We start from the raw sequence: 19,341 nt of genomic DNA, 5'->3' as shown, positions 1-19,341 counted from the left end.
CGAATTTTTGACATTTAGCAGACGCTTCTATCCAAAGAGACTTACAACAAGTACATTTGTCTAAAGTAAGTGAATCATCTATACATCAGTCATCCTAAGCAAACATCTATGCTAGGACCAGGTGCCATTGATAGATGATAGATAGACAGATAGATAGGTACTTTATTGATCCCCGAGGGGAAATTAAGGCGTTACAGCAGCCACACAAACAACAACAACAAAATAAAGTGACAATAGAATAATAAAATACACATCTGAAACATTATATACAGTAAGAACAGCCCAGTATGATTTAACATCCCCCAGCCTCAGTCTGATCACCCCAATCGAGCCAGCCGGTGGAGGAATTGTTTTATTGCGGCGGGCAGAAAAGGTTTCCTATAGCGCTCCTTAGTGCAACGTCGTTGTAATAATCTGTTGCTAAAGGAGCTTCTCTTTCTCTGCCACAGTGTCCTGTAGGTGATGGGAGGGATTGTCCATGATAGCCAGGAGTTTGGTCCTCATCCTCCTATTGGCCACCTTCTCCACATTGTCCAGTGTGACACCGAGGACAGAACCAGCTTTCCTAATAAGCTTGTTCAGCCTCTTGGTGTCACCTTCAAAGGACATTGGCAGGCACGATGCTAGAAAAAGGATTCATTTTTTTAACCAGCGCAGGGTGCAGACAAAACGACTTGTAAGAGGGAATACGTAACGCAGCTTTATTGATGCGGCGCATGAGTGGCATGTTTGAAGGTGAGCATTCATACTCAGTGCATTGTTTGCAGTTCGGCACAACTATGATTAGTGTGGGGGGAAACGATGTTATCAAGGAGTCCTGCTATTTACAACTGTAATTGTTACAAGGAACTGTTGTTTCAACTGTTTGAACAATTTGCTTGAGCAATAACCACTTGCTGATAACCACTTGTTGATGTGTGTGTCCTTCCTTCCCTAGGCTGTCTTTACATCAGTGAAGTTTAGTATTATGGATTTCCTTAACGTATCGGACGAGAACATCTCCCTGGTTACCGTTAACTCCTCTGAAGCTCCAACAGGTACGCGGTCAACTATTTTAAATTTGAATTACAGTAACCTTTTATACAGCAACATGTGTAAGATCATAAGATGAAATCACACTCGAGATAACTCCGTAACTCCGACATTTGGGTAAATCTTGCCGAGGCTCAAAAGGGAAATTTGGGCGACGATTCGATTTACGCGCGCGGATCTCGAATTAGGATTCCACCCAGCGTGCGTCTTTACAATTATTGAGGCAGTACGAAACATTCTGAAAAATTCAGAATCAGAATCAGAATCAGAATCAGAATCAGAATCAGAATCAGAATTCTTTTATTTGGACATACAGGAAATTGACTTGGTGAGGTTGGTGCATGGGACATAAAAAACAACATAAAAAAACATTTACAAAATAGCTAAATATTAACAAAATAGCAATAACAAATGTACAAAATAGAACAATAAAACAATACATTATGTAGGCTGTGCGAGGCTAAGTGGCAATGAGGCTAGAGGCTGTGAAATGGTAATAATTGTACATTCCACTGTCAGTGCATTGTGTGTGTGTGTGTGTGTGTGTGTGTGTGTGTGTGTGTGTGTGTGTGTGTGTGTGTGTGTGTGTGTGTGTATGTGTGACAGGGTGGGGTGGGGGGGGGTGGAAGTCCCAGAGTCAGTGAGAGGCAGGGAGCTTGTTTATGAGCCCCACTGCCATGGGGAAGAAACTGTCCAGGTGGCGCAAGGTTCTGGTCTTGATTGACTGGAACCTTTTGCCGGATGGAAGTCCATGGAAGAGGTGGTGACCAGGATGGGAAGGATCAGCTGTGATCCAAGCTATGATCTAAGCTATGATTTAAGATGATCTGTGCTTCAACACTTTTGGGAAACTTGCTGTTATGAGTTACATCATTGCAGAGTTTTTGCAAATACTGCCTTAAGTGGCTCTTGAAAGATATATGATTTTTTGAAGTGATAAACAGACGGATTGATTGACAGGTTTCATTTGTGGACATGAATAATACAATAATACAGACAAACAATTCTGGAATTACCTAAGAGCTTTGTAGCACTAATATGATCCATAGCCTTTGTCCATGCCCTGAAATTGATTAAAGATCATCTAACACATTCAGGGTTTGAATTACACATGGGGGTGCGTGACAACTCTTGGGGTGCCCATTGAGGTATATCGTTTGATTTTGAAGGCAAGGCCCACATTTCAGTGCTCAGCCATCCCGTGTAGGAAATTCTCCCCTCTTCTGCTGCGGTTTTTGGGGGGAACATCAAAGGCTCTGAGATCTGTGTGATAAACTGAATGATTCATGGATATTATTCATATATTTACTTTTATCACAACTCTCTGTGTGTGTGTGTGTGTGTGTGTGTGTGTGTGTGTGTGTGTGTGTGTGTGTGTGTGTGTGTGTGTGTGTGTGTGTGGGTGGGTGTGTGTGTGTGTGTGTGTGTGTGTGGGTGGGTGGGTGGGTGGGTGGGTGGGTGGGTGGGTGTGTGTGTGCGTGCGTGCGTGCGTGTGTGTATGTGTGCATGTGCATATGTGTGTGTGTGAGTGGGTGTGTGTGTGTGTGTGTGTGTGTGTGTGTGTGTCCTCCCTAGATGAGGACCATGCCCCCTACGACAACAACGTGATCCTACCCATCATCTTCGGCATCATTTGCTTCCTCGGCATCATGGGAAACTGCATGGTCATCTACACCATCGTGAAGAAGAACCGCGCCAAGTGCCGCACCAAGCAGACCGTTCCCGACATCTTCATCTTCAACCTCTCCGTTGTTGACCTCCTCTTCCTCCTCGGGATGCCCTTCCTCATCCACCAGTTGCTCGGCAACGGCTCCTGGTGTTTCGGGGCCACCATGTGCACGCTGATCACGACGCTGGACTCCAACAGCCAGATCGTCTCCACCTACATCCTGACGGCCATGACCCTCGACCGCTACCTCGCCACCGTCCACCCCATACGCTTCAACTACATTCGGACGCCGTGTGTGGCGGCGACGGTCATCACCCTGGTGTGGGCGCTCTCCCTGCTTACCATCATCCCCGTGTGGATGTACGCGGGCCTCATGCCCCTGCAGGGCGACCTGGTGGGCTGCGCCCTCCTGCTGCCCAACCCTGCCACCGACACCTACTGGTTCACCCTCTACCAGTTCGTGCTGGCCTTCGCCCTGCCCCTGGGCATCATCTGCCTGGTCTTCTTCAAGATCCTCCAGCACATGTCCACAAGCGTGGCCCCTCTGCCCCCCCGGAGCCTGAGGGTACGCACCAGGAAGGTGACCCGCATGGCCGTGGCCATCTGCCTGGCCTTCTTCGTCTGCTGGGCCCCTTACTACATCCTCCAGCTGGTCCACCTGGGCGTGCCGCAGCCCAGCCCGGCCTTCTTCTACGCCTACAACATAGCCATTAGCATGGGCTACGCCAACAGCTGCATCAACCCCTTCCTCTATATCATCCTCAGCGAGACCTTCAAGAGGCGGTTCATCGTGGCCATATGGCCCGCCCGCAGAAAGTTCCGGGTCAACCCCAGCACCACGGACGGTGGTAGCGTCAGCTTGAGGCTGGTGCCGGAGGTGGCACAGCGAGAGCCGTCCACCATGGAACTGCTGCCCGTCAATATGGCCGTTCGCTGACGTCTGCTGTGAGGGACCCGTGGATGGGTTCAGTGTACAATATGAGCATGAGAGTACGGGACCTGTGTGTGGCATCGATGATCAGCACTGTGTGCGGTCAGTGTACCCTGATCAGTGTGTCGTTTTAAAGGGGCACTCCACTGATTTTTACCGTCATGTTTATTATCTCTCATTTGTATTCATCGTGTGGGCGTGTATAGATATCTGGGTGTGTGCGTCAGCTTGCACATACAGAGAGATGGTGCTGCACATACAGTACACACTCATACATACTAATACATACTCATGGCGAGGCCCCAGAGACACATATCGGGGCTATATTTTTTAACGGCATGAAAAACCAGTCTTAGCAAAGGTGGGGGCACTTAGGGAGCACTTAGGGGGCACTTAGTGTGTCAGAAATATTTGTGCTATTTTCAAGGCCAGATTTTTCAGCGCACATGACGACACGTGACCTGCGGATGGTCATGAACGCGCCCCCTGTTTACCGCCACTCCACCCGGGTGAGCGCAGACAAAACAGAGCTGCAGCACAGTGGCGTTTTTAACCTTTTACCACCGACTCGAATTGCCAGTATGCCAGCGTTTGGGCTGGAAATAGAGCCCATACACTGCATACAAAGCTCTGTGCCCGCTTAAGAATACTGTGTATCGTTCTGGTTATTCATTTGATGATGATATTCAGAAGAAAATGTAAATACACTGTGGGAGGGTCACATTGCTTGATCTTTATGCAACACAGGGACAAGTAAGAACATTGTATTTACCAGTGACAGGCATTTTCTTCAAGTTGAATTTAACTTGCATATCAGGGGTAGTACTCTACATCAAAGCGTATGGCTCAGTCGGGGGGGCGTCTTGCAATTTATGGTCACCGGTAAAGTAGAGCTAAAGATAGCACCGCAAGACCAAAACTAATGGATACAGAGACTCTGAGACTTTGATCTTCATTGGCGTAAAACTGGATCATTGAAAATTATTTTTATTATTAAATTGTGAGGCTTTTATAACTGTCTTTTTCACTTCTACTGTATGTAATATTTGTAATTTGTGTTGTGTTGTCTGTCTTGTGTGCTGCTTTCTATTATGTGTAAGGGCCAATTTTCACCTGAGGTATAATTAATTGATTTTGTTGGGCCTATGTATTGGATTATATTATATATTGACCATGGCTTTTTGTGAATGCCACCGCATTCAATAATGAGTGCTGTACATTGTGTGCATATTAATAGCTTCGTAAACAGTTGCTTGAATAGTGACAGAAAGCAACACAACTCCTCAGTTCTCTAGGAACTCTTTCTCAATTCCTTTCTCAACTGTTATAAACATGATTCCTCAAATCTTCTCCTCCGTCCTCCACAAATTGGAGGAGAAGATCTCGGTTCCTCCCTTTAGATGTCCTCCTCCAATGCTTTTGGGAAGAAGTGAGTGAGTGGAGGACGGAGGAGGAGGCACGAGGAGTGCTCGTTTGTTGTTTGTGTCGTGAAGTGATTGTCAGACAATATTGTGTCGCGTAGGGATTTGGAGAGTTATTGAATCATATGAAAGGACATGACGCCTGTTGGCGCTTCTTGTTAAATTTGAAGGCCTAACCTGGAAAATACCGGAAAGTGTCAGTTGTTCTACTGGGATCTGAGGGTAATGCTTGCTCCCTTATGTGTTAATGTTTACTTTTTTACTTTAATTTTTGTCTTTCTGGGAGGCCATGTTGGGCTTCATCCCTCACCCAGTCTGATGTCTCCCTCCCCCAGCCTCCACGGTCATGTATCAGGGGAGTCTGATGTCTCCCTCCCCCAGCCTCTACGGTCATGTATCAGGGGAGTCTGATGTCTCCCTCCCCCAGCCTCCACGGTCATGTATCAGGGGAGTCTGATGTCTCCCTCCACCAGCCTCTACGGTCATGTATCAGGGTCTGATGTCTCCCTCCACCAGCCTCTACGGTCATGTATCAGGGTCTGATGTCTCCCTCCCCCAGCCTCTACGGTCATGTATCAGGGGAGTCTGATGTCTCCCTCCCCCAGCCTCTACGGTCATGTATCAGGGGAGTCTGATGTCTCCCTCCCCCAGCCTCCACGGTCATGTATCAGGGTCTGATGTCTCCCTCCCCCAGCCTCCACGGTCATGTATCAGGGTCTGATGTCTCCCTCCCCCAGCCTCCACGGTCATGTATCAGGGGAGTCTGATGTCTCCCTCTACCAGCCTCTACGGTCATGTATCAGGGTCTGATGTCTCCCTCCACCAGCCTCCACGGTCATGTATCAGGGGAGTCTGATGTCTCCCTCCCCCAGCCTCCACGGTCATGTATCAGGGGAGTCTGATGTCTCCCTCTACCAGCCTCCACGGTCATGTATCAGGGTCTGATGTCTCCCTCCACCAGCCTCCACGGTCATGTATCAGGGTCTGATGTATTCATGTCATTACTGTATATCTTGGTTGTTTTTTCCTTTCTTTGTCAAATCGTCCATAGGCCTCGTGGTGCTTGTGATGTATCAGTGTATCTCAAAGAAAGAACATGAATCTCCCACCCACCCCCACGGCCTTCACCCGCTTGGTCACTCTATATGTAGATTTCCTACGGGGGGTTTGATAAGCCTTGGGCTATATATATATATATATATATATATATATATATATATATATATATATATGCCATTTAGCTGACACTTTTATCAAAAGCGACTTACATTGCAGTCAGTGCATACATTTCAGTATATATGGTCCCAGCAGGAATCAAACCCCCAACCTAAGCGTTGTTAGCGCCATGCTCTGCCAACTGAGCCACAGAGGGCTCCCTGCCATATTGTATAATTGTATGTTGTAGCTGTTTAACTCCAGGCAGGGAGCTGCTGTATGCAGAGTGGAGCCATCCAGTTACGGCAAGCTTAAGTATATTAACATTTTCATGAAATAAATGGTTAAACTGCCGTGTGTGTTCTGACTTAACTCTCCCTACTAGACCCTGGCCGTGTTTTTACCCTACATGTAATATTTCACCATGGCAACAAGCTGTCTCATAGCAACTAAGACATACCATCACCTCTCAAAACTGACGTCTAAGTGACTGTGATAAGTCATGAATGAATCACTTGCATTAATGCTTTGGCTCCCCACAGCTTAATATCAGTCGAGTGTCAGTCATAGCAGCTCAATTTGCGGTGCTGTCATCAGCTGTGTTGCAGCTCTCGTCTGGATCGGCGGGTTCCTGCCATTAGGTAGTCAGGGGCCTCTGCTAGGTAAAGTGGGTGGAGCAGGCATGTGACACGATGAAAGGTGAAAGGTGTCAATGAGGAGGAGTGAGTGGAGGGGTGGGTGGGTGGATGTGTCCGGGGGGGGGGGGGGGGGGGGGGGGGGCGGGGGGGATGGGACGGACTGTATCATTACAACTGTACATGTACATATATAATACAACATAGCCTAGTCCTATACTAAGTAGTCTCCATATTAGAGTCTCCACTTACCCAAAAGCTCTTCCAGGAAGGAAAATCATGTCTTGTAGTGTCTTCTGAACGCCCCGGGGCGATAATTATTCAGGAATAATTATTCTGCTGTGGAATAACTAATATAATAATTACAATGGGAGCCGCTACCCACCAGGGTCTTTTCGGTGTTGGAACGAAAAGGGAGAGGAGAGAATGGATGCAAATGTTGATGTGCGGCGTGTGAAAGGCTTGGAACACTTGGAACACTTGGAACACTTGGAACACTTCATACCCTAGAGATACAGGGAGCTCTCTGTAGTGTGAAAGGCAACAGGTCCAGCCCAGTACCAGCAAGGTGTACCTAATAAAGTGGCCGGTGAGTGTAGACTGGCATCTACCCGGGCGGACTCTGCAGTGTGGCAGATCGAGAACTCAGACACACTGTACACGATCCAGAGAGGGAAACATTATATAACTTTAGCTTTTGACCGAGTTTGAACACATCAACGGAGACAACACAAGGGAGAGAAGAGGATGAAAAGGAAGGAAGAAGGAAGATCCTCACTCAAACTAGATCAATAGAGAACTTGCAAAAAAAATCTGTCCAAAAAAAATCAGGCGAAATTACATCAATAGATTAATTCTTTACATCAAATCCTGTGTGTCGGCATGAGGACCCACTAGAGCCGGGTTTAAAAATACGCTAAGCGTTTAATAACTAAGCTTTGAGGCTGCCTGGAGTGCACTTTTGTGACTATCCCATTGTGGCAGGCAAACTCAATCAATCACAGCTAATTGTATTGCAATCAATTTCAAATACCATTTGAACCCAGGTCTAGTGCTCACACAGGGGTTGGTAATCAAGCCATTTCATGTGGAAATCAGCACTTCATTCATTCTGTCAACAGATGGAAGGAATATTGCTCTTTAATTAGTTGGAATGAATCTTTTTGCACACACCCCCCCCCCCCCCCCCCCCCCCCCCCCGAGACAACACACACGCACTGCACACCCCCCCTTCGAGACAACACACGTGCACTGCACACACACACCCCCCCCCCCCCCCGAGACAACACACACACACTGCACACCCCCCCTCCGAGACAACACACGTGCACACCCCCCCAGGGAGAACAGAGCGCTGGGCTCTGAGCACAGGGTCAGCCATCAACTCCGGTCCAGCCTATGTCTCTGTCACTTCCGATGGGCCGTTCACCAGTGAAGCAGAAGCAGAAGCAAGCATAGTGTGGAGGAGATTGACAGTAATCACAAATAACAGCTACTCACCGTGAGAATCTGAATTGGTTGAGCTGTTAGTGGTCTTCATGTGTGTTACTCTGCATGCTGGACATTGCTTTGGGTTCTTCCATACAGTCTGCACCCTCAAAATGTGACTGCAGCTATTAAGAATGGAAGTGGTATCTGAGCTATTATGTAGCATGAAGGTCATTATAGACATACTGGAGAGGTGAAAACATCCTTTGGCAACATCACAGTTAACAGTGATTACTTGAAGTGATTGATCGTTTGGTAATCTTGGTCTGTGCTGCCGTTTTCCAACCCCAAGAGCTCTTCACTAACAACACTGGTTAATTGGTTCTTTTGGTCTTTTTGTTATATAGCAGTGTTGTTATATATATATATATAACTCTTTTTCCTGTATTTCGATTTGTGGTGTCTATCAGTCCGATCCATCTCCAGTCATTATGAGATGGTTTCCCGCAATGGCACATCAAAAGAAAAAGCAATAAAAGATGTCCAGCGATTGAAACTTTGGACTAAAGTGGAACCCTTGAAAATGAATAACCTGTGAGTGTGAGTGTGAGTGTGCGTGCGTGTGTGCGTGCGGAGTGTGAGTGTGATATATAACTATCTCCTGGACAAGGTCTGAAAACTGGTAAAGATAATGTTTCATACATTTTTCATCTTCTGAGAGGAACAGAAGACATTGAGAAGAGTGCAGTTGACCACTGATTACAAACACAACGGTTCCGGTTCTTTGAATAGAGCCTGCATCCCATGTCATAATGCATAGAAGATGGAGGGGAACTTGCAAACACTTTTTTATGCATGGAACTTGCACCCAAACAATGGATATCACAAAGACATTTAATGCCATGCTCGGAAAATATCTATATTACCATATACAGTATATATATATATATATATATATATATATATATATATATATATATATATATATATATCCATATATATGTCATTTTATGTCATGTGATTGAAGGATTTATTTTCTCTTGATCAGTTTCATTCCTACAATAGGAACACTATCGTACCGTATGCTGCACGGCTCCATATCAATCACGTCTATAACAATTTCCGCCCATAACAACGGGAGGTCTGAAATGAAAAGGATATGCTTGACATTTAGAGAAGAAACTTAAAGAGCACAGTGCCTAAAGTGGCACAGGTAGCAACCAACACAGGATAGCAGAGAAAGACACGATCTCCCTCAGAGATATGAAATGTCAACTTAAAGACAGGATCATTACTAGTGTTAGATACTGTGTGTGTGTGTGTGTGTGTGTGTGTGTATGTGTGTGTGTGCGTGTGTGTGTGTGTGTGCATGTGTGTGTGTAGAAAGGGGTGGTGGGAGGTGTGTGAGTGTGTGTGTGTATGTGGAGTGTGAGTGTGTGTGCGTGCGTGCATGCGTGCGTGCGGAGTGTGCGTGCGTGCGTGCGGAGTGTGAGTGTGCGTGTGCGTGTGTGCGTGCGTGCGTGTGTGTGAGGCACAAGGCTATGAATCATCACCACCGGTTATTCAAACTTAACTGCTCAAATCTCACCTCCAAGCAACACAGCTTGTTTGAAATAGTATGACATCTAGGGCACATTATGGCCTACAGTTCCAGCTCTCCTTGGCTTAACAGAATACATTCAGTACAGTGGTCTATAGGTGTAACCCTGTTGAGAACCAACCTGCTCAATTTTAAGATCAATCAATAATATCTAGGCAATGCAAATCAATGGGAATAACCATTATTCATCCAAGATGATTCAAACAGCAGGTGCTTCAATTGTTGTTTTTTTATATATGTTTTTAGGGCATTTCTGCTTTGTTGGGATAGAGACAGTAGAGATTGACAGGAAGGATGAGAGAGAGAGAGAGAGAGGAGGGATGACATGCAGGATAGGTCGAGGGTCGGAATCGAACCAGGAACCTTGCGATTACGTGGTAAGGGCATTAGTGTGCTACGCCACCAAGTTCCCCATGTGCTTCAATTGTGACAGCACAGCATTGTTACCTTGAGGTGAGGGTACATGGTGTGATGTACATTCGTCTAAGCGAGTGAATCATCTATCCATCAGTATATCATAAGAATAAGAATAATCTAGGGACGTTCAGTGGCGTAGCACACTAAGGCGCATACCGTATCATCACAAGGTCCCTGGTTTGATTCCGGCATATCCTGCATGTCACCCATCCTTCCTGTCAGTCTCTACTGTCTCTATCCCAATAAAGAAGAAATGTCATAAAATATTAAAAAAAGAAAAAATAATCTATGCTAGGACCAGGGGCTATTGGCAGTCACAGTGCTAGAAGAAAGGAAGATTTCTTTTTTTTTCTTTTTTAATTTATTTTCAGGAGAGAAACTTGGGGGGGAGCGGGGATAAAGAGGTCTTTAGGAGGGACAGTTAAGAGATGGGTCTTCAGTCTACGGCGGAAGATAGTTAGTGACTCTGCAGTCATGATAGCAGTGGGAAGCTTGTTCCACCAGCGGGGCGGAAGGACAGTGAAAAACCGTGACCGAGTAGCGCGGCTGCCGCATCCACGTAGAGGCGGCGGTGCCAGGCGGCCAGCCGAGGTAGAAGAGCGGAGTGATCGGGCAGAGATTGCAAGTGTTTGGACCAAAAGTTGTGCTGCTTCTCTGGTGAGGATTGGACGTATCCTTCTGATGTTGTAGAGGAAGGATCTACAGGAGCGTGCTGTCACTGTGATGTTCACCACACAGGATAAGTGGTTGTCAAGGATCATCCCAAGGTTCTTGGCTGTCTGGGAGGAGGTCCCAGTAGAGTTCTCTACTGTGATGGAGAAGTCTTGGAGAAGGCAGGCTTTCCCCGGGAGGAAGAGCAGCTCAGTCTTGTTAAGGTTGAGCTTGAGGTGGTGGGCTGACATCCAAGTGGAAATGTCTGCAAGATACGCAGAGACACGTGTTGCCACCTGTGAGTCAGAAGGGGGGAAAGAGAGAAAGAGTCAAGTGTCATCTGCATAGCAGTTGTAGGAGAAACCATGTGAGGAAATTACCGAGCCAAGAGATTTGGTATAGAGGGAGAACAGTAAGAGCCCTAGGATAGAGCCACACACACACACACACACACGCACACACACAGACACACACACGCACCCACGCACACACACACACGCACACAGACACACGCATGCACGCACACACACACACACACACACACACACACACACACACACACGCGCACGCACGCACACACACACACACACGCACACACACACACACACACACGCACGCACACACACACACGCACACACACACACACACACACACACTGCAATCACAAGTAAAGACATGTCACGTTTAGTATGAAGCTTGCTTTTAAACAATGGCATCATCAAAGGAGAAGGAGAGCAGAGGGAGCAGCACGTGCTGAGTTGAGGGGTGACTCACTGAAACACTTGAGCCGGATCATGTTCCCTGAGGCCCCTGGGCACGTGTTCTGGAGACACTTACTTCTCCCTCCCTTCGAGTGTCACACCTGGCTCTGAGCTCTCATCTGCAAATGTTTTTCATTTTCTCTTTCACTGAAGATCGTGCTTATATGACTGAGAGGCACCTGTCACAGTTAAGGCTGCCCTTTCAAGACTGCAAACCACGCTTTATTTGCCAATCAATCACCAATCAATCAATCACTGTTTGGAATGCGGTATTTCCACATTTCCACACCCCCCAGGGAGAACAGAGCTCTGGGCACAAGGTCAGCCATTTTTCGGTTCCAAGATGTTCCTCATCAACACTGAGACTGGCAACTTTCTGGATACCTGGATACCAACCTTCTGACTCACCTGTCTCACCTTTTTGACAGTGTCAGACGACACTTCAGCAGCTGTTCATACAACATGTAGAGACCTCTGTGTCTTTCACCCTCTCATCAATGTCAGGCATGAGAGACGCAGCATGTATCTTTAGACCCGCCCCTGAAGTTAATTAGAGCAATCAGCCACCAGGGATGGAAGAGGAAACACACGCACGCACGCACGCACGCACGCACGCACGCACGCACGCACGCACATACAATTATAGATATTGTAGGCTTGTTGATTCCATTCTGAAGAGGAGTTGCCATATCTATGCTCTCTATGGGAAGATAATAGGTTATTATCTACCTCTCCTCTGTGGAGCCCCACTGGTCACACACACACACCCACACACAGATCACAAACACACACACACACACACACACACACACACACACACACACACACACACACACACACACACACCCAGCATGATCCATTATGGCAACAAATGGAGAACGGAGACACATTAGACATAATGATGATCTCATATCATGAAGTGCTCATTATTAAAAACTCTCACTGAGTGCTGCATGAAAGGAGGCCAGCCGTCATCCCCTCCTTAAATTATTTCCCAAGGTGGCGTTGTCTGGCTAAGTGTTGGTTGCTCAATCACAGCATGAATTGTCGTCTTTTCCCCAAAGATGGTTTTACTAGATATAACAAACCCTGCACTTTACACTTCTGAGATGCCCTGTTGAAATACTGTAAAAAAAGAGAGACATTTTCTCATTTTCTCATTTTTAGACATTTTATTCTTGTGTGCAGGTCTCTCTGTGCCAATGGTGGCCTAGAGGTTAGCGAGGCCAGCCAGCAATTGGGAGGTTGTTGGTTTGATCCCCACCCTAGGAGGGAGCTGGATGTGAGTTGGTAACTGGAAGGTTACTGGCATCATATCTGAAGCTCCTACCACTGCCGTTGTGCCCTTGAGCAAGGCACTTAACCCCTAACTGCTCCAGGGGTGCCGAATATGACTGCCCTGTGCCCAGAGATCTGTTCTCCCTTGGGTGTGTGTGTGTGTTGTCTCGGGAGGGGTGTGCACATGTCAAATTCCTACAATTGATGAGAATTGCTTGCAAGGCCAAATAAAGAGTCTTCTTCTTCTTAAAAAAAATGTAAGCACCTAGACTAGACAAACTCGGACATTCTTTGTGGTACAGCTTTTGTACTGCATTCTTTCTTCACCAAAGAACTTCACCCAAAATCTGAAATACTCAAACAATTTTTTTTATTGTACTGCATCAGATTTATCAATGTCATTCTTTTTTTCCATACTTTTCAAACTCAGAAATGCTGAATGCTGTAAATAAAATAAACATAAAAGCAACCAAAGGAAACTTATGGGTGGAAATATCCAAAACACAAAATAAAGAAATACTCAGAACTTCACATTTAGTCCATTCGTTCCTGACGAATATGCCACAGATTCTCATCAACATCGCATTGGATGTTTTCCCTCACAATGCACCGAGGGAAAAACCTCCTTGCATGGCTTATCCATCCCTGACATTCCTCTGCTCCTATTGCCAGGCAACCAGCATTCATTGCCTCCAGGAGGGACATCTGGTCATGTGGCTGGTTATCATATACCTTCCATCTCCAAGCAGAGAAGAATTTCTCAATTGGCTTCAGAAAAGGAGAGTATGCAGGGAGGAATTGCATCATCATACGGGGCTGTGCTGCAATCCATTCATTCACAAGGCGAGAGCGGTGGAAGGCAACATTGTCCCAAATAATGACATCCAGAGTCACGCCAGGCGTCAACAGCCCTCGCTCTTCGGGTGGAACCAGTTTTTCCATTCAGTGCATCAAGAAATGTGATGAGGCGTTCCGTATGGTGTGGGCTGATAGTTGGTATGTGGCAAAGGACACCATCATTTGAGATGGCAGCACACACAGTAATACCTCTGACCTCTGACCTGTCACTGTAACAGCGGCCCTCTGCCTAATGATGTTCCTCTGCACTTTAGAGAGGTTGAAGCCGGCTTCATTCGCATAAATGAATATGTGATGTGCCCCTTCAGGTTCAAGCTCCATTATTCTCTAAGAAAAAAGCTAATTCAAGCTAATTATTCCAGTTGCATGTAACTGTATGGTATGACAAGGCATTACAATAACTAATCCTGACCTGCACACACTGGAGTCTCGCCTCCTTCACGATGTCAGAGTTTCTTTGGAATGGAACTCTGTACAGCTGCTTCATTCCGACATGGTTTCGTGTAAGGACTCGATCAATAGCAGCCAAACTCACACTGTTGATATTTCTAAATGCTCCCTGATCTGCCATCACTACTGCCTGGATTTTACCCAGTCTGATCGCATTGTTTGCCACGACCATATCTACAATGGCAGCCTCCTGTTCAGCACTAAAGGTCTTTCCTCTGCCACCAGTGTGTGGTTTGTCTGTGGATTCTATAAAGTAAATGCAAAATACATGTTAAAATTGACATTATGACAGTCACATAAATGGGACTGATGAAACAACTGCGTTACTGTAGACACAGTCTGTTCTGCCAACAGGGCAACGCAGTAAAGCTGAAATACTCAGTGGTATACAGTGACATTGTGACACCTATTCTCATTCCGAAAAAGTCTGACAATAGATGCCACAGTGCTCAGACTCAGAATGGGCTGGACCCTTTGTCCAGCCTCTCTAAAGGACAAGCCATGATTGATGACATGGTGATTTGAAACTTGAGCTCTATTTCCTCCTCTTGCTGCGGCTCCTCCACCACGCATACAAACGTCTCTTCCTCAGACTCCTCTTCCTCAGGCTCCTCTTCCTCAGGCTCCTCTTCCTCAGACGCCTCTTCCTCAGGCTCCTCTTCCTCAGACTCCTCTTCCTCAGACTCCTCTTCCTCAGGCTCCTCTTCCTCAGACTCCTCTTCCTCAGGCTCCTCTTCCTCAGACGCCTCTTCCTCAGGCTCCTCTTCCTCAGACTCCTCTTCCTCAGACTCCTCTTCCTCAGGCTCCTCTTCCTCAGACTCCTCTTCCTCAGGCTCCTCTTCCTCAGACTCCTCTTCCGTGGCCTCTTACTCTCCTTACGGGCCTTTGGCCTCCATGCTTGCAAACAGCAACACAGAGGTGGCATCTTTTATTGATGGATAAGGACTGATTGCTGATTGAGAGTGCAAAGCAGTTTCAGACAGGTGCATTAGAGATTCATGATTATGCAAGTCATTTCTATCAGCTGTGAATAGATGTTTTCCTTTTGTTTAACACAGTGAATCCAACAGAGCTTTGGGTCTTACTATGTGTTACTGTGTTAACTGTTTTGAAAAAGGGTGTGAAGGAATGTGTGAAACCAATGAAAAAGTGTTAACACATTTGCAAGAGACGACTCCTGCTGTGCTGTGAAGGTGGTGATGAGTTTCATCATGTCTTAGCAACCGAGAAGAACTGTAACTAATTGAATGGCCGTCTCTCGGTGATGATGCGGAGGTGTGTTCAGGTGTCCGTTGTACTCGACCTTCATCTCTGATGTTTCATTCGAGGCTAAGGAATAACATTGTTATAACATTGTTGTTACACAACACACTCCCTTGGCCTCCTGACACTCCACTGCACAGGAACATTCAGAGCATCTCCTAACGAGAAATGTTCCAGCTTGGAAGCAGAAACTAGACCACAAAAATGTTCAAATAAGTGCACTGATATTGCATTTTGATGTTGGTTGTACATATGATTTAAGTCATCGAATAAAAGCAATTTATCGATCAATCAATCAACCAATACAGTGATGCATCAGTAGGCCTGCAAATAATTGCACACAAGCCCATTTAGTGAAAAGCAATGTGAGTTGCAGGAGATGAAGAGCAATACTGTCACACTCAGGATGCAATGCAACATTTACATTCATTTACATTTACATTTACGGCATTTAGCAGAGGCCTTTATCCAAAGCGACTTACAACAATACATTTGTTTTAGTAAGTGAATCATCTACCCAACAGTCATCATAAGACAAAGTAATCAATGCTCAGACCAGGGGTCATTGGCAGTCGTAATGCCAGTAGGCTATTTGTTTTTAATAAATATATTTTATTAGCAGGAGAGAACTTGTACAGGGGGGTAGCAGGGGAGAAGAAAAAATAAGTACATTTTCCTTCTTCTAGCACTGTGACTGCCTATGGCCCCTGGTCCGAGCAATGATTACTTTATCTTATGATGACTGATGAACAGATGATTCACTTACTTAAACAAATTCTTCCTTTGCAGAATGCCACATAATTCCTGTTGCCTTTCAAGGTTGAAATACGCTACGTTGCTGAGAGGAAATTACTGAAAGGAGATCAAACTAATGGTGGCTTTTTCAGTGTCTGTGCCCCTCAGTAGACGAACAAGAATATGTGTTATTCAAAACACCATTGTACTAGACCTTCACCTGAAGAATGTTTCTGTCCAGGGCTGAACAATTGACTGTGCACTGTTCACCAATTCCCCCTTGGCCCTCCTGGCCCTCCTGGCCCTCACATTGCACATGAACACTCAATAAATATCCTAAAGAGAACAGTGGGGCAGGGAGGTACGGAAGGGAGATGGGGTCTTGTAGATAGACCAAGCTGATACACCACAGGTGTCCTTTCAGTTGCCTGAAGAGGATGAACAACTACCACAGTTTGCACTGTGCACTGCTATTGCAATTGATGTTGTGGCTGTACATACAGTACCAGTCAAAAGTTTGGACACACCTTGCCAAGAGTGTGCAAAGCTGTCATCAAAGCAAAAGGTGGCTACTTTGAAGAATCTAAAATATAAAACATATTCTGGTTTGTTTAACACTTTTTTGTTTACTACATAATTCCATATGTGTTCCTTCATAGTTTTGATGTCTTCAATATTAATCTACAATGTAGAAAATAATAAAAAATAAAGAAAAACCATTGAACGAGAAGGTGTGTCCAAACTTTTGACTGGTCCTGTATATTCATTCACATTTTCCAGGCATGAGGCTGCGGCAACTTGAGAGCAGGAAAAACACAATGGTGTGACACAACGACAGAGCATTGTACAAGTTATTGCACAACACGAGCCACTTCACAATGACGGAGAGAGAAGACCAGCAACTTTGACACAATTGATGTTGTGGCTGTACATATTTAATTAAGCAATTTAATTAATTAAATCAAATCAACCAACACATTAATGCATCGGTACAAACGATTCCACACAAGGCCATTTAGTGATAAACAATGTGTTTTATTTGTAGTATTAAAAAATAAAACAGGATATCATGTAAAGCAGACATATTAGGCAGATACAACCCTTACAGTAGTAGCATACCCTATCGTACCCTTGTGCTGAGAACAAAACAGGCTTCAGTTGAATCATATTTGTGCGTTACCGTTAGTTACCCCATAGACGCATGACTGCAATGTGCATAAGTCTTCTACTTCAAATATCCCTATACATAACAGTATATATAGCTATGTATGTTCATATATTTACAAAGCCTTTATAAAATGTAGAAAAGTTGCATATAAAACATCTTTGTCTTCCACATTTCACAAAAGGGTAACATCCTTCATTCTTCGTAGTCTTTTCTTTTTTTTCTTTCTTTTTTTTTTTAAATACAAGTGCTCGTTTTGGTACAGTAAACGTTGTGATAGGTATTGTTGTGTACACGTTTAGATGAGCCACAGAAACTAAAGAAATAGAAATAAAATGTTCCTGAAACAATACAGACTTTGTGTCCTCTGTGTCCACACCAAACCGAACTCCCTTTTCCTATATATTAGACGAATAGATCCCCAGATCTATCCATCTCTTCAGGGCTGTACACACCACAGGGCCAGCCTGAACCACGCTGTGCTGGCTCCGATAACTTTCAAGGACTGTTTCAGCGACTACAGTATGGTGGATGCCAAAGTAGGCCAGCACAAGACAGCTCAGATCAGCTTGGCTCTGTAGAGTGAAAACAGTATTAGAAAGGCTTTCTAAGGAGGGCCGTGGGCAAATGTGAATTCATAAAAAATCCATCGTCCTATCATCCATCAAAAGCATTGAAAGCATTAAAAGCACTTCTGAATGTGTGCAAAACATGGACAAGTGGTCACGACTAGACTAGACAATCAATCTTTATTGTGTGCTCACTCTGGTCCAGAGTGCTTCCAGGCCATGGTTGTGATCGTAAAGTACTCATTACAAACGAATGTGTGTCGTTGTGTGTGTCGTTGTGTGTGTGTGTGTGTGTGTGTGTGTGTGGGGGGGGTTAAGGTGTTTCTCTCCTGGAGAAGATGTGCCGTCAAAAACAGATTAAAGACCGGACAAGAAGATCCCTACTGTATGTTGAAGGTCAGGATGAACATGGATCACTAGAAAACAACAGCTTTAGAACCCCCCCCCCAAAAAAAAAAACCCCACTCTCTCCAACAAGGAGGTCATCAGATCTAACTGGCTTGTTGAGAAGGGAATAGAACCACACAGAACCAACATGGACCAATGAGAAGGGAATAGAACCACACAGAACCATAGAGACTGAGCGTACTAAAATCAACATGGACCAATGAGAAGGTCCTTCACTCAAATGCCTCACCACTTTAAACGCCACGAGAAATTCTACAGTGGAGCAGAAAGACCAAGGCTCTCAACGTATAAATAGGTCCCTATGTTACGTATGTTCTGTGACTGTCCTCCTATATTTTTATTTGTTATTTTCTATTTTTTGAGTCCATGAGAAACCGCTATACAAATTGAATGTATTATTATTATTATTATTATTATTATTTCTTTACTCTACTGTATGTTGAGAGAATGGATGAGAAGATACAGGTCAGTGGAGACAGGTAAGAAAGAGTCACATGAGAAATGAGGAGGTGGGAAGGTGTGAAGGTGGGAAGGTGGGAAGGTGTGGGGCGGAATAGATGAAACCGAGAATGGATTCCTCGGTCTGTCATTTATGTATTTATTTATTTATTAGAAAGAAATCTGGTGACACTGGATTAAATCCCTTGAGACGCATCATCTAGTTGTCAGGTATGAAATGACAGCATTTCAACTGGCAGGTGGTCTATTTTAAGGATGACACTTTCACGCGTGTTCAGACAAGTGTACCCTACTGTAGTTAAAATGGTAATCTGAGAGAATACCCCATTGTTACAGTGCAGTGAACATGTCGTATGGGAGACGAAGCTCCCTCTGTTCTCTGTGTGAGCGCCTGTGTTCGAAGAATGTTAGCCCACTGAGCTAAAGGCCTAGGCATGATGTCTGCATATTCCACTC

General features: G+C 45.3%; 2 protein-coding genes across 2 annotated transcripts in view; one reads left to right on the top strand and one right to left on the bottom strand.

The window, feature by feature from the left end:
* Nucleotides 1-716: 716 nt before the first annotated feature.
* mchr1a (melanin-concentrating hormone receptor 1a) lies at nt 717-3,638 on the top strand (the record flags this gene model as incomplete). Its single annotated transcript, XM_083693642.1, has 2 exons — nt 717-735; nt 2,608-3,638. The coding sequence occupies 2 exons, from the start codon at nt 717-719 to the stop codon at nt 3,636-3,638; spliced, it is 1,050 nt and encodes a 349-aa protein (XP_083549768.1).
* A 6,627-nt stretch (nt 3,639-10,265) lies between these two features.
* usp43a (ubiquitin specific peptidase 43a) overlaps nt 10,266-19,341 on the bottom strand; it is a gene marked incomplete at its 3' end in the record, with an annotated part of 80,640 nt that continues 71,564 nt past the window's right edge. Inside the window, exon 14 of the mRNA XM_083693641.1 lies at nt 10,266-10,318. Coding sequence (XP_083549767.1) covers nt 10,266-10,318 — 53 coding nt within the window. The remainder of the gene's footprint in view (nt 10,319-19,341) is intronic.

Source organism: Argentina silus (genome assembly GCF_951799395.1).
Source record: "Argentina silus genome assembly, chromosome: 22".
NCBI lineage: Eukaryota > Metazoa > Chordata > Actinopteri > Argentiniformes > Argentinidae > Argentina > Argentina silus.
The sequence above is the reverse complement of the archived record's forward strand: the minus strand, read 5'-3'. Positions and strand labels throughout refer to the sequence as shown.